The sequence below is a fragment of the Engystomops pustulosus genome, chromosome 5 (assembly GCF_040894005.1).
Source record: "Engystomops pustulosus chromosome 5, aEngPut4.maternal, whole genome shotgun sequence".
In the NCBI taxonomy this organism is placed as follows: domain Eukaryota; kingdom Metazoa; phylum Chordata; class Amphibia; order Anura; family Leptodactylidae; genus Engystomops; species Engystomops pustulosus.
The window spans coordinates 189,567,892-189,580,662 of NC_092415.1; the positions used below are offsets into that span (position 1 = coordinate 189,567,892).

A 12,771-nucleotide genomic window follows, 5' to 3' on the forward strand; every position below is an offset into this window, starting at 1 on the left:
TGTATGCCATCACAGCCGCCCACCAGAAACTTCAGGAGATTGGCACAGACAAAACCATAAGGAACCTGTCATGAGAAATTGGCCTAATGAACCATGTATCCAGTGTGTTGTCAAGCAGTTGAACACCTTCCAGATCATGTTTCTTTCATGACCTAGTGTGGTGGCATCATCCAAAAAATCTACTTTGAAGTGAAATGTAAGTTAGATGTATAAAGTCAGGGAGGCGGAGTGTTTAACACGGAAGTCAAGCTATCTCTGCCTCTGAACCCCTCCTCCCATGTTATGCACTGGACTTCAGGACATCTAATCAATGATGTCCCTGGACGCAGAACCATCAATTACAGCGATGGGGGTGTTCCAAGTCAGGGAAAGCTGGACTTCAGTGTTAAACTCTCCACCTCCTTGACTTTATAAAACCAATTTACATCTCTGGTGCTGCATTTTTGTACTGAACCTGGTTCTGGTGCTAGGATAAGATGGTGCTAAGACAGACTTTCTCCTCACATATTTTCAGTATAAGATTTTTATTACTATTTATTCTGTATTAACATGCTACATAAATTTGTCTTGCTACCTGAGGACTGTAGATTCTGAGACGTAGCTCTTTACTTTGTGTAGTTTTCTGAAAACAGTCAGTTCTTGGTGAATTTTCTGCCACATGTAAGACCCCACACAAAATATCTGATTAACCACCACCACAAGGGAAAATTAAGGACAATCTAGACAATTCTCTTCCTTCCCCGATCCTCTTTGTAACAATGTCATTTTACTTTTCAAGTAATGTCACCTACCTATAAACACGCCTGTTTTACTTCCCCGTATACTTTCAGAGGGGTAGCCTGCGTCTTCCAGAGCTCTGTATGTGCATTCAAGTAATAATTTGTGTTGTGGATCCATGTTGTTAGTCTCAGAATTATTTATTTCAAAGACTTTATTGTCAAATTCATTCATCCTGAAGAAAAACATAATGGGGGACATTTATTATCAACTTTCAAATGGAAAACTGGCAGAAATTTTTTTGGAGTACTATTTCGCCTACATGAATGGGGAGACAGTTCAAGATCATTTTGTTTGTGTGCCAAATCATTAATCCCTTGCACCACAAACTGGAAAAATAGCACATTTCCAGCGCCACCTTCAGTCTATACTTCAGCAGCCACTGAAATTAATAAATTATCACAATCTTATGTGCCATATTCTACCATCTTGATCATTATTTTAGTATGAGACCCTCTTAGGGAACGACTCCTATTGTTATATGCTAGGATGACAAGAACTACTAATCCCCAAAATCCAAATCAACCCTCATAGATGAAGTTCTAGGTCTGTCTTTTGAGCTCCGCTCCTCATCAGATTCATTAAAGTGGCTTTGGCCCTTTAATAAATGTTCTTATGCTCTACTTATGTCTGGGATTTTTCTTTCAAAAAGTCGCAAAAAAGGACTGACTATGCAACTTTTTTACGATTTTTTAAAAAGTCACAAGTCATGTATTTGCTTTTGCACTAGCGGTAGTTCTATGTTTACACCAGTATAGTGAAACGGCAAGAATAAAGTCATTTGTGACATTTTAGCAATGAAAAGTCCAATAAAAACCTCTATGGGACTATTTTACACCAGAAAAAAAAAGATAAATCTCCCCTACTGTACTTACCCTTCTACAAAAGCAGCTCGGTTGGTGTAAATTTTGCCTGGTTTGTTTTGATCTGCGTTGTACCATTTCTTGAGGTCAAATCTCTCTTCTGGTATCTCTGTTGTGCAATTTTTGCCCTCAAAAATGACTTTCCAGAAATTTTCAATTCCTTCACCTGTTGAATAAGAATTTTACATTATATTACACAGAACCAAAATCATTCCTATATGTGTTTCAGTTCTCTATATAATTTAATGCATATGAATTTTATCACAGCAAATTTTATAAAAAATCTTAAATCCATACCCTCGGGAAAGAAAAACCTAAATTTACTTGTTGAAATTTTTGGCCGATTTGATATATTTGTGCCTAAATTTGCAACTTTTGCATTCGCCTAGCAAATTTAACTTTCAAGTGAATGTATTAAAAAGTTGCAATTTTGGCACAAATCTGTGGTTAAAAAGTCACATATAAACTCCAGTCCTGAGAGGCAAAGGAAAAATTTTTGAAAAAGTTGCAGAAGAGTCTTAGATTTTTGTGTGACTCTCCTGCGACTTTTTAATAAAAAGTCACAAAAACCCCAGAGACTCGGCTGCCTGATATATCAACCTCAAGGATAACTCAAAAAGTGCAGAACCCCCCCCAAAAAAAAACAAGAAGAGACACACACAAATATCGTGACTAAAGATAAATGACCCCCCATTGAGTAAATTTATGTTCTTCATATCCACCACTTACCTCCAGAAAAATTGCATCCTATGCCAACTATGGCTATGGGATCCTCTGCTTCCTCCATTGTTGACAATCCTAGCTCTAAAAGAATAATACCTTGTAATGAGCATGGCACTGATTTTAATATTTCTATGAATTGTTATATACTAAGAATACACCAATAGGCAAAATACATATAAATAATATATAGAAATTAAATTCTAAATGAAAAAAATAATTATTTCTCAGTAAATATAATGAGATCCCCCAGTACTTACATGTCCAGGACATTGAATGATTGCTGAGAAGCCTTACGATTCCCTCAATTTGTATTAGTTGGTCTGTCCCACACTTCCTTATTATTGTCAATGATGACCTGTTTTATCAAGGACTGTCTAATAAAATATTCCAAGGTACTGATGTTAAGCTTCCAATTAATCCACGTCAAAGGGGGATGCAAATGCGTTATCCAGCATATATTTATCACTTTTGACCTTTGCTGCTTTAGATACCGATTTCTTTTCTTTATCTTATTCTTTATTCTATTTTTTTACATTTATAAATGCCAATTGCATTACATTGAGTGCCTATAATATCTTACTTCTAAAAAAAAAATGATACGTCAAAATGCCATGATCATAAATCAAATATTACCAAAAAAACGGAGAGAAAAAAAGGGATAAAAAGAAGCAAATCATAGGTGTAACAGAAACAACCACTATATCCATTTTACAAGGCCTTAACCTTCATAGTTGGCAGTAAATCAACATTATTATTTTATAAGAGGCAACATGATCAAATGTCTTGCTCTGAAGACGACACGAACGTTATGACTTGATAGAAACCCAAATCAAGCTCCTCTTTTACCATGTATGGATATAAAAGATTAAGGGAGCCATTTGTGTTAAGTTTGCAAATTTGCGCCTTTATTTCTTTTGAGGAGGGATTGTCTTATTTTTGCCTTACAGCTTCCATTGTATTGAGAGGGCTCACGAGCTGAGACCTCTCCATATAAGGTGGGTGTTTGCTGCATATTGCAGCAAACACCTACCCGTAACACCGATGGTCAGTTCTGGCACTGATGCCGGAGGCATTTAAATCCCAGTGGTGCATAGTCGATATTGGATTAGATCGCCGCCCCCTGATGACCTTGGTTACTATGACAGCCTTGGGTCATACAAATACCCAAGGCTGTCTTGTTTTAACGCATTCATTACAATGTGTGATTTGCACATTGTAATAAATGATGTGGTAAATCAGATCAATCAGACAACCTAGGATTAAAGTACCCTAGGGAATCTGAAAAATATATTTTTTAAAATGTTAAAAAGTAAAAAAAAAAATCAATGAAAAATTTAAATCAACCCCCATTTCCCTCGAACTGATATAAATCAGTGGCAAACTTCGCTGGGCGGTTCAGAAGATTGTATATTTTTGTGCACATTTACAAATGGGCCAAAATAAGTTGCAAATATAAAATAAAGAGAAATAGTTACCCCCTAATGATGTGCACAATTGCCATCCTGGAACAATATGTTGTCCAAAAGCAGGGAGAACTTTGTTTATAAAGTTCTAATTCAGTAAAACGTAAAAAAAAAAAAACTTCCTATCCCTTGAAGACAACGGAACAGGTTCCTGGAAAACATTATTTCCAGTAATTCGGTATATTTTGGTCTACATGGAAGATACCTAAACTTTCTTACTGCTGATGCACGTAAAACAGAGCTTCATTTTTTGGGGAGTTCCCCAATGATCAACAGTTTATCTTCCACCTGATGAGCAGGGAATATGTGCTCTTAGTAATTAAAAAAAACTTTGAAACTAATTGAGCTTACAGCATAATCTATTTCATTTGGCAGGTTGCCTGAGAAATGATCTCCATGTAATCTTATTTCTGCTTTATTTATAACGAATGATATTGTTAACGTCATTTTCTGAAGAACACAGATACAAAGGTCACCTGTTCATTAGTTACCATGTCATCCAGATATAGGAAACTTCCTTCTCACTGAGATCCTGTCTATAGAGAACGAAAACCTTTGTGATTCTCCTTCTTCATAGTGTCTTGTACTAGTGACTTATCTGAGGTTCCTCTTGTTACATTATATTCTATATGGTGTTAACACTGGAAACCTTTCAATTCTTTATTCTTTGTAGATAACCAAGGATTGAGAATGTCCAGGTGTCACACAGACTGTATACAGAGACCTCTCTCTCGAGCCTTCAGGTGGCTTGGTAAGCTGGTGGGAAGATACCCCTGGTGGTTCCTTCTCATTCCTTTTGTTTTATCTGCTGGTTTGGGAGCTGGGTTTTACTTTTTACCTCAGAGACAAGCGAATGACATTGAAGAACAGTTCACACCAATTGGAGGTCCGGCTAAAACTGAGCGAGACTTTGTAAGTACACGTTTTCCCACCAATGACTCGGGACAGTTTTCTGTATCGCGATTGTACACAGAAGGTTCCTTTGTCTCTCTCTTGGCCGTGAGCACATCTGATAATGTCCTGAACAGTCACACATTTGAAGAACTCATGAAGTTGGATGAGATGGTGCAGAACTTCACCGTGATGGATCCTACAACTAACACAACTCTCACATTTCAGCAACTGTGTGCCGAGGTCCAGGGACCAAAATGTATCTCACCTAATCCCCTTCTATCTGCAGTACAAGGCAATGTGAGTCTGATAGAGACAATACATATACAATATCCCATGTTTGAAAATAGTTCATTTCTAGCAACATACCTGGGGGGAGTGCAACTGAATTCAGGAAATATTGTCCAAAAAGCCAAAGCCATCAGATTAGTTTATTATCTGAGAGAAGACGATGAGAACGACAGAGAAAAGAGTCTGCAATGGATCAACGAATTTATCACATTTTTCTCAAAGAATGACTTACAGCTCGGTGAAATCAAGGTAATTAAGTTTATATAATTTCTGTAGCAAGTATGAAAATAATTTAATGTAATACTCTGTCAGTATATATATATATATATATATATATATAAAATAAAATATTTCATATCTTATCAAAGTCTTTTTAACATTTTGTAGTAAGGATACATACATCCGCCAAAATAAAAATTTCATAAAATTTCATAAAATCCATGCCCCAGAGGCTGCTGCAATTAATTTACATATTACTAAAATAAAGATTTTTAATAAGGATTATTAAATTACAGATTAGGGCAGAGGCCCTCAGGAGGTATCTACTATCAGATCTACTTCTGATGGTAGATTCCTCATGGTATGCTTCCTTTAATTTGAATTAAAGTGGAGCTTTATTCCGACACTGTACATCTTATTTATAATAGAGGCAGAATACAGGGTTATAATTTTAAATTAGTGCGTAATAAATAATTGTATGTTATGGATTCTCCTCGGACCCCATCTATCACAAGTAAGAAGGTCTCCATGGTCCCCAAGTCTCATGTGAATGGGTAGGCGCTGCATATGCTTCACAACTATTCCATTCAACACTTTTGCAAGAAGCAGCATTGCAACACAAATAAAACAACCAATGGGGACCTCCATTCTCCTAATTGCTGGCGGTCCCATAGGTCACACAACACCCCCCCTCGCCCCCACCTCAGAATTATAGATATTATTATCTATACTGTGCTTAAGGTGTACGTGTTTGCTTTACTGGTCGAATTCGAGAGATTCTATGAATGATTCTCGGAATTCACCTCTCTTTCAGAACATAATATCTAGGACGACGATACACGTGGGGAGCCCGTTACCCCTGCTTTTCTCCCACCTGCCTGCCAGACTACTAGGAGCACTTTAGAAACCGGTATCTAGGTAATACCTATACAGCTTATGCACTTGCACTTTACAAGCGTGGTACTGGTGTGGGCTATTGCTGACACGGTGTCTGGCAGCCATTAGGACCTACTTAGGTTTTAGGGATTTAGATGTTTTTAGATGTTTGTCATATATGTATCCCGTTTTTGCATTTAATAAAGTTCATACGATTTTGTTGCACACTGCATTGACTGAGCTGTTTTTGGTGCATACCTTTTTCTTCTTGTTGTTAAGCTGACATTCTATGTAACCATATTTTAATCATTATGGTTCCTTTTATCGCTCTTGTGTCAATAAAACATTGCTTTTTCTGTTGTATGTCAGGTATCTTATTTCACATCGTTATCACGGCAGCAGGAATTTGATGGCATCACAAAGTCCGTAATTCCATTGTTTGCAATTACTTATTTTATCACCATATTCTTTTCCATTGTGTCCTGTATAAGGTAAGGTCACTTGTCTAATAAAATCAAGTATTAGTCATTTCTCCTCATGGGCACAAGTGTTCATCCTAACACATCCCCCCTGTCCCCTGTTTCTAATAATAACAAATCATCCAAACAAGGGGCGTAAATAGGAGCATCAGGGTCCCATAGCAGACTGCTGATTGGGGCCCCCTACACCCTCATATACATATTTGTTAACTCACACATTTACACACTCTTGGACACATATGCACATTTATGCGCTGATATTTACAGTTGTATACTTACACAGATGTGTCCCAGTTTATGCTGACTACATGGGAAAAGTACACAGCAGGAACAAGAGATGAGAGATCCCTAGTCCTGACGTTCTGCTTTCCTCTCCCCTGAAATTTTCTTATCTGAATTGCCAATTCATGCTGTGTACTATGGATAATGTGCACTGTACAATACAATATGTATATAATGGTGCACATCCTCCATTCTTTAGTGTGTCAGATCTGATGCCGGGCCCCCCTGACACTGGGCCCCTTACTGCTATGGCCGCTACCACTGTAGTTACGCTCCTGGTCCAATCCAACCACTCATTCACGGATACACCAATTTCAGTATGAAAGGAAATACACATGGTTAGAATTAGATGGTTGACTAATGTACTGATCACACAGATTATTTCACACTAGGGACCTAATATCCTTTATTTTAAATAGAACCATCCATATAAGAATTATTTGGGTCTCTTATGATTTTTTTTGTAATTATGCTCCCTAAATTATAATTTTATATTGTGTGGCATCTTTATGAATAATTTTATAGTCAGCATCCTCTAATTAATTTTTTTTTATATTGCCCCCCAAAATTATTTTGATTGGGCAATGCATTCTGTGATATATAATTCCCCACTACTAATAAAATATTTTATTTATAATTTCCCTCAATTTATTTTTATATACAGTGCCCCCACAATAAATTACATTATAAATGATGTTGGATAACAGTTTAACTGTGGCTCATACAAAGAAAAATGAACTTACCTTAAAATTTAATGTTTAAAAGAGGAAAAAGAAATCAATCATATAGATAACATAAAAAACCTATCAATACTAACCTCCGCTCCTCTTCACCTTGTTCCCAGCGCTGTCCGTCGCTAATCTTGACATGCCCAAATCAACTAGAAAACAAAGATATAAATAGCAGCACTGAGCACTGGGACAAGATGTCAAGTGCTCCGGGATGCTAATTATGCACGCCCTCGTCACCTCTGTTTCCCATGCCGAGAGATCGAAGTGACGTCAACTCGCTCTCCTGCGCAAGGGTGTGCATACTTAGCAGTCCGGAGCACTGAACATCTTGTCCAAGGCTAGGTGCTGCTTTGTTTTCTAGTTGATCCTGGCATGCAAAGATTACGTGGTTGATTTACTTTAACTTACAGTGCTCTTGCATCCTCTTTTCATTTTGCTCTCTTAAGTATCAACATTTTGGATTTTATTCTCTTACAGATTTGATTGTGTGAGGAACAAATTCTGGGTGGCTGCGTTTGGAGTTATTTCTTCTGGATTGGCTGTTGTCTCTAGTTTTGGCTTGTTGTTACTATGCGGAGTGCCCTTTGTTGTTACGGTTGGGAATGCACCATTCCTCATTCTTGGTAAGTTACTACAAATTGAGGTGAATCATTTTCAACAAATAGAAACAATAGGTAGATTTACTAATATTGTCTAAGATAGACTAGACAATTTTAAACTGTACAGTAAAAAATTTCACAACGGTTAGTGCTGTCTAATTTAACTTTACACCTACTATTTGTTGGTTTAGTTTGGTCAAATAACCAAACAGCACCCCCACAATTTGTCACATCCTTGGATTAACCCATTCAAGAGCCCTCTATTCTTTTTTTTTTACTAGCTATTACTTGGTGGAGTTAGGTTAGGTACGTTTAGAGTCTTTGGTGTGCATGTATGGATGCCTTTTGAGCAAAGAAGAGCGGACCCCTAGTTTTAGTTTAGGTTTGGCTGTGCAACACGGACATATTGGGGGTCATTTACTAAGGGTCCGAATCACATTTTTATGGTGGTTTACCTGAATTTTTCCGTTTTGCGCCATTTTTCCCTGAATTGCCCCGGGTGTTTGGTGCACGCGATCGGATTGTGGTGCATCGGCGCCGGGTGCACGAGACGGAAATCGGGGGGCGTGGCCGAATGAAAACTCGACGGATTCGGAGAAACCGACGCATTTAAAAAAAAAGTGTCGCTGGACACGTGCTTACCTGCACTCGGCCCGGCTTGGTGAAGTTCAGTGCATTCCGACGAACTTCAGCGCAGCAGCGACACCTGGTGGACGTCGGAGGAACTACCTTAGTGAATCGCCGGAAGACCCGAATCCTCCACACAGAACGCGCCGCTGGATCGCGACAGGACCGGGTGAGTAAATCTGCCTAATTGTCGAATTGGATGCTGAACACCCAATGAGGTAAATTGACACACCTTGCTACTAGCCATGACTATTATTGGCAAAGGAGTTGTCCCTCTGTTCTACATCCATTCCTGCAATACATCACAACAGTTCCAATGTAGATCAAAGTCATGCTTCTTTAAGCGGGCATCATGGTAGCATAAGGCTTAGTGAACTTTCAAGTTCTTTTCCATGATCATATTCATATTTTTAAAGGCTACTTCACGCTTTTTGGATCTAGACATGGTAACAGAACACAAATAAAATTGAAAGGACTTGAGCAATAAGAAAAGTTTATGATTGTGCTAAAGAAATTTGTTATTGTTTATTTTTTATCACAAATATCAAATACATATTTTGACTATATAAAAATATTATATAAAAATATATTTATTATAGGTGTTTCTATTGTTACTTGTAGGTGTCGGGGTGGATGATATGTTCATTATGATTTCCAGCTGGCAACAAACTAAAGTAAAGGATAAAGTTGAAGACAGAATGGCCGATACATACGCTGAGGCTGCAGTCTCCATAACAATCACAACGCTCACAGATGTTCTAGCTTTCTACATTGGAATTCTGACCTCCTTCCAGTCTGTGCAGGCATTCTGTATATACACTGGGACGGCCATCTTGTTCTGCTTCCTGTATAACGTCACTTGCTTTGGGGCTTTCTTAGCTCTCAATGGCAGAAGAGAGGAGAGTAACAGGCATTGGTTCATTTGTAAGAAGGTGACAGAAGAGAAAGACACCCATCGATCTTCTGCCTATAACATGTGCTGTGTTGGAGGAGGATACAGCCAGATCACTGGTAAAGAGACTGATCATCCCATCACAAATTTTTTTCGGAATCAGTATGGACCATTTCTGACTAACATCTGGACCAAGATTTTTGTTCTTCTTTTGTACTTAGGATATCTGGCCAGCAGTATATATGGGTGTTTTCAGGTTCAGGAAGGCATTGACTTACGTAATCTAGCTACAGATAGCTCTTATGTTCGTTCCTTCTATGACGATGAAGATTTATATTTTTCAGAGTACGGTCCTAGAGTGATGGTTGTGGTGACTGAGGAACTTTCATACTGGGATTTAGATGTACAGGGAAAAATTGACAGGTGTATGGAGTCTTTTATAGATGATCCCTATGTTAGTAAGTCTCTCTCCGAGTCCTGGTTCACAGTGTATAGAGAGATGGCTCAGCAGATGAACCTGAACATTAGTGACAAAAATAATTTTATTGATAATTTATCAGTATTATTTACTAGAATCCCAGATTTTAAGCAAGATGTAGACATTCAGTCGGGCAATATAATAGCTTCCCGTTTCTTTATCCAGACGGTAAATGTTACATCAGCAGTGGATGAGAGAAACCTGTTAAACCAAGTCCGACATTCAGCAAAGACGTGTGAGATCCCGGTTCTTGTCTATCACCCAGCATTTATATATTTTGACCAATATGCCGTAATCATATCTAACACCATACAGAACACTGCAGTTGCTGCGGCCACCATGTTTGTGATCTCAATCCTCCTAATTCCAAATCCTCTGTGCTCCTTGTGGGTGACATTCACCATAGCATCTATTATAGTGGGTGTTACAGGTTTCATGGCTTACTGGGATGTCAACTTAGATTCCATCTCCATGATCAACCTCGTCATCTGCATTGGATTCTCCGTAGACTTCTCTGCTCACATTTCCTATGCTTTTGTCTCAAATCACAAAGGCAAAGCCAATGAGAAATTGATCGAGGCCTTACATTCTCTGGGGTATCCTATAGTACAGGGAGCTGTGTCCACCATCCTGGGGGTGATAGCCCTTTCTGCAGCTGAGAGTTACATCTTCAGGACATTTTTTAAAATCATATTCCTTGTTATTGCATTTGGTATGGTACATGGACTGGTTTTCCTCCCTGTTTTTCTAACATTCTTTGGTAGATGTATGAAGGATAATAATACTGCAAAAAACAAAAGTAATGCCGACAAGCAAATCTTAGGCAATGAAATCAAAGAAACACATTTTGATGGTTGTGACAATATGGTCATTTTTTCAAATAAATCACCAAATCTTGACCCTGATTGCCCTTAACCTTGTGTTTAATCTTAAAGTAAGACCATAAAGTAATTCCTAAAAACAGATCAGTTCATCCCCAAGGGACCCCATTGTTTCAATACATTAACTTTTTTTAAATTCTCTATAAGATTTGACATAGCTCTTAGGGTTACAAAAGCTGAATAATCTTTTATAAAATAATATAAAAATATATATATAAAAAAATAATATAAAATAATTTTGGAAAAAAGCACCTAATTATTGTCATGTTAAAAACTGTTAAGCTGCAATTTCTTTGATATAGGAACAATGCCTTGACTGCACTTGACATGTCTGATTAAGATACTGAAATATTTGCAATCTTTTTACAATTTACTCTTTTAAATCCATGGAAAAATTTGTAAATCAAAAATTTTGGCAAATGTTGGAGATCTGGAGACCAGACTAGAGGTTGATGATCTGATTTCCTTCTATAAGCATTTATTATTTCTGAAGCTTACGTGTAAAAATGTTTTGGACTTACTATATGCACTGGAAATCAGATATTGAACTGTGTTGGATCAATGTTACATTTTAAGTGTCTACACTCCACTGCTTTCTTTTTTCTATCCAGGTCTTTAACCTACAGGTTCTCTCACATTCTTTTAAGTAATGTTTCATCTCAGTGAGCTTCTATCCTTCTTGCTAGTAAAACAGATTTGAGTCAACATTTCGGCATTTCATTAAGAGAGAAGGACAGGAGCTAAATAAAGGGGTCAAAAGCACTTTACCCAGATAAAATATATTAAAAAGTTTCTTGTAGTCACCTGTACCACTGATTTAAACAATTTTGTTTAAAAGAATATAACCATTTAAGAAAAATATGTACGCAACAAATTGTAAAAATAAAATGATGTGCCGTATATAATAAAACAGTTTTCATAATTTCCTTATACGTAGATACATGAAATTACTTAATATTATACATTATAGTTGCATTAATTCTTAACTTACAAGTAGCACAATGGGCAAGAAAAAAACCCAAATGTAATACAATGTATAGTGTTTATTTAATCTCATGGAAAATGTACAAAAATAGATAAAATACAAGGTACCAAGGAACAGTCTACAGGAAAAGAACAGAAATGATGCGACTGAAACGTGATATGTAATAATTTCATAACAGTATGATGGGGAAAATACATGACAATATCCAGATCATGATTAAGAAATGAATAAATGAAAATAATTAATTCTAAAATAATATCGGCCTTGATCAAACAATAATTCATATAAACCAAGTGGAGATAAAGTGCAAATATAAAGTGTCAAGTGCCAGATACAAGAAGTCAATGCATACCCATTTTTAGCAGCACGAGCAGTCGCTTCCCCGACACACGTTTCAGTGTCCCTGCCTTTAAGAGGAATGCGTAGTGTATAAGGGTTAAGTGATTATAAACCAGAGGCAACCAATGAGTATAGTCGAAAAACAAGAGTATAAGATGATGATGATGATAGCCTGGTGTTACCTGGCGCATGCAATCCCGAGCGTCCCATTCGTCCCAAACCGGAAGTAACACCTGTGCGGTAGTCACATGACTCACAGTCACATGGATGAGGGGTCACATGACCGGAGGCGGCGGCACCCTTGTGTCTGCAGACCAGGGCGACAGGGAGTGATGGGCACACCAGGAACTAGTGCGATCCTACGTAAATCATAGA

At 37.6% G+C, this 12,771-nt stretch overlaps 1 protein-coding gene across 1 annotated transcript; it reads left to right on the plus strand.

The window, feature by feature from the left end:
- The first annotated feature begins 4,363 nt into the window (after nt 1–4,363).
- LOC140133652 (patched domain-containing protein 3-like) lies at nt 4,364–11,998 on the plus strand. The gene is made up of 4 exons (XM_072154097.1): nt 4,364–5,257; nt 6,473–6,594; nt 8,073–8,218; nt 9,443–11,998. The coding sequence occupies exons 1-4, from the start codon at nt 4,517–4,519 to the stop codon at nt 11,104–11,106; spliced, it is 2,673 nt and encodes an 890-aa protein (XP_072010198.1). The 5' UTR covers nt 4,364–4,516; the 3' UTR covers nt 11,107–11,998.
- The last annotated feature ends 773 nt before the right edge of the window (nt 11,999–12,771 follow it).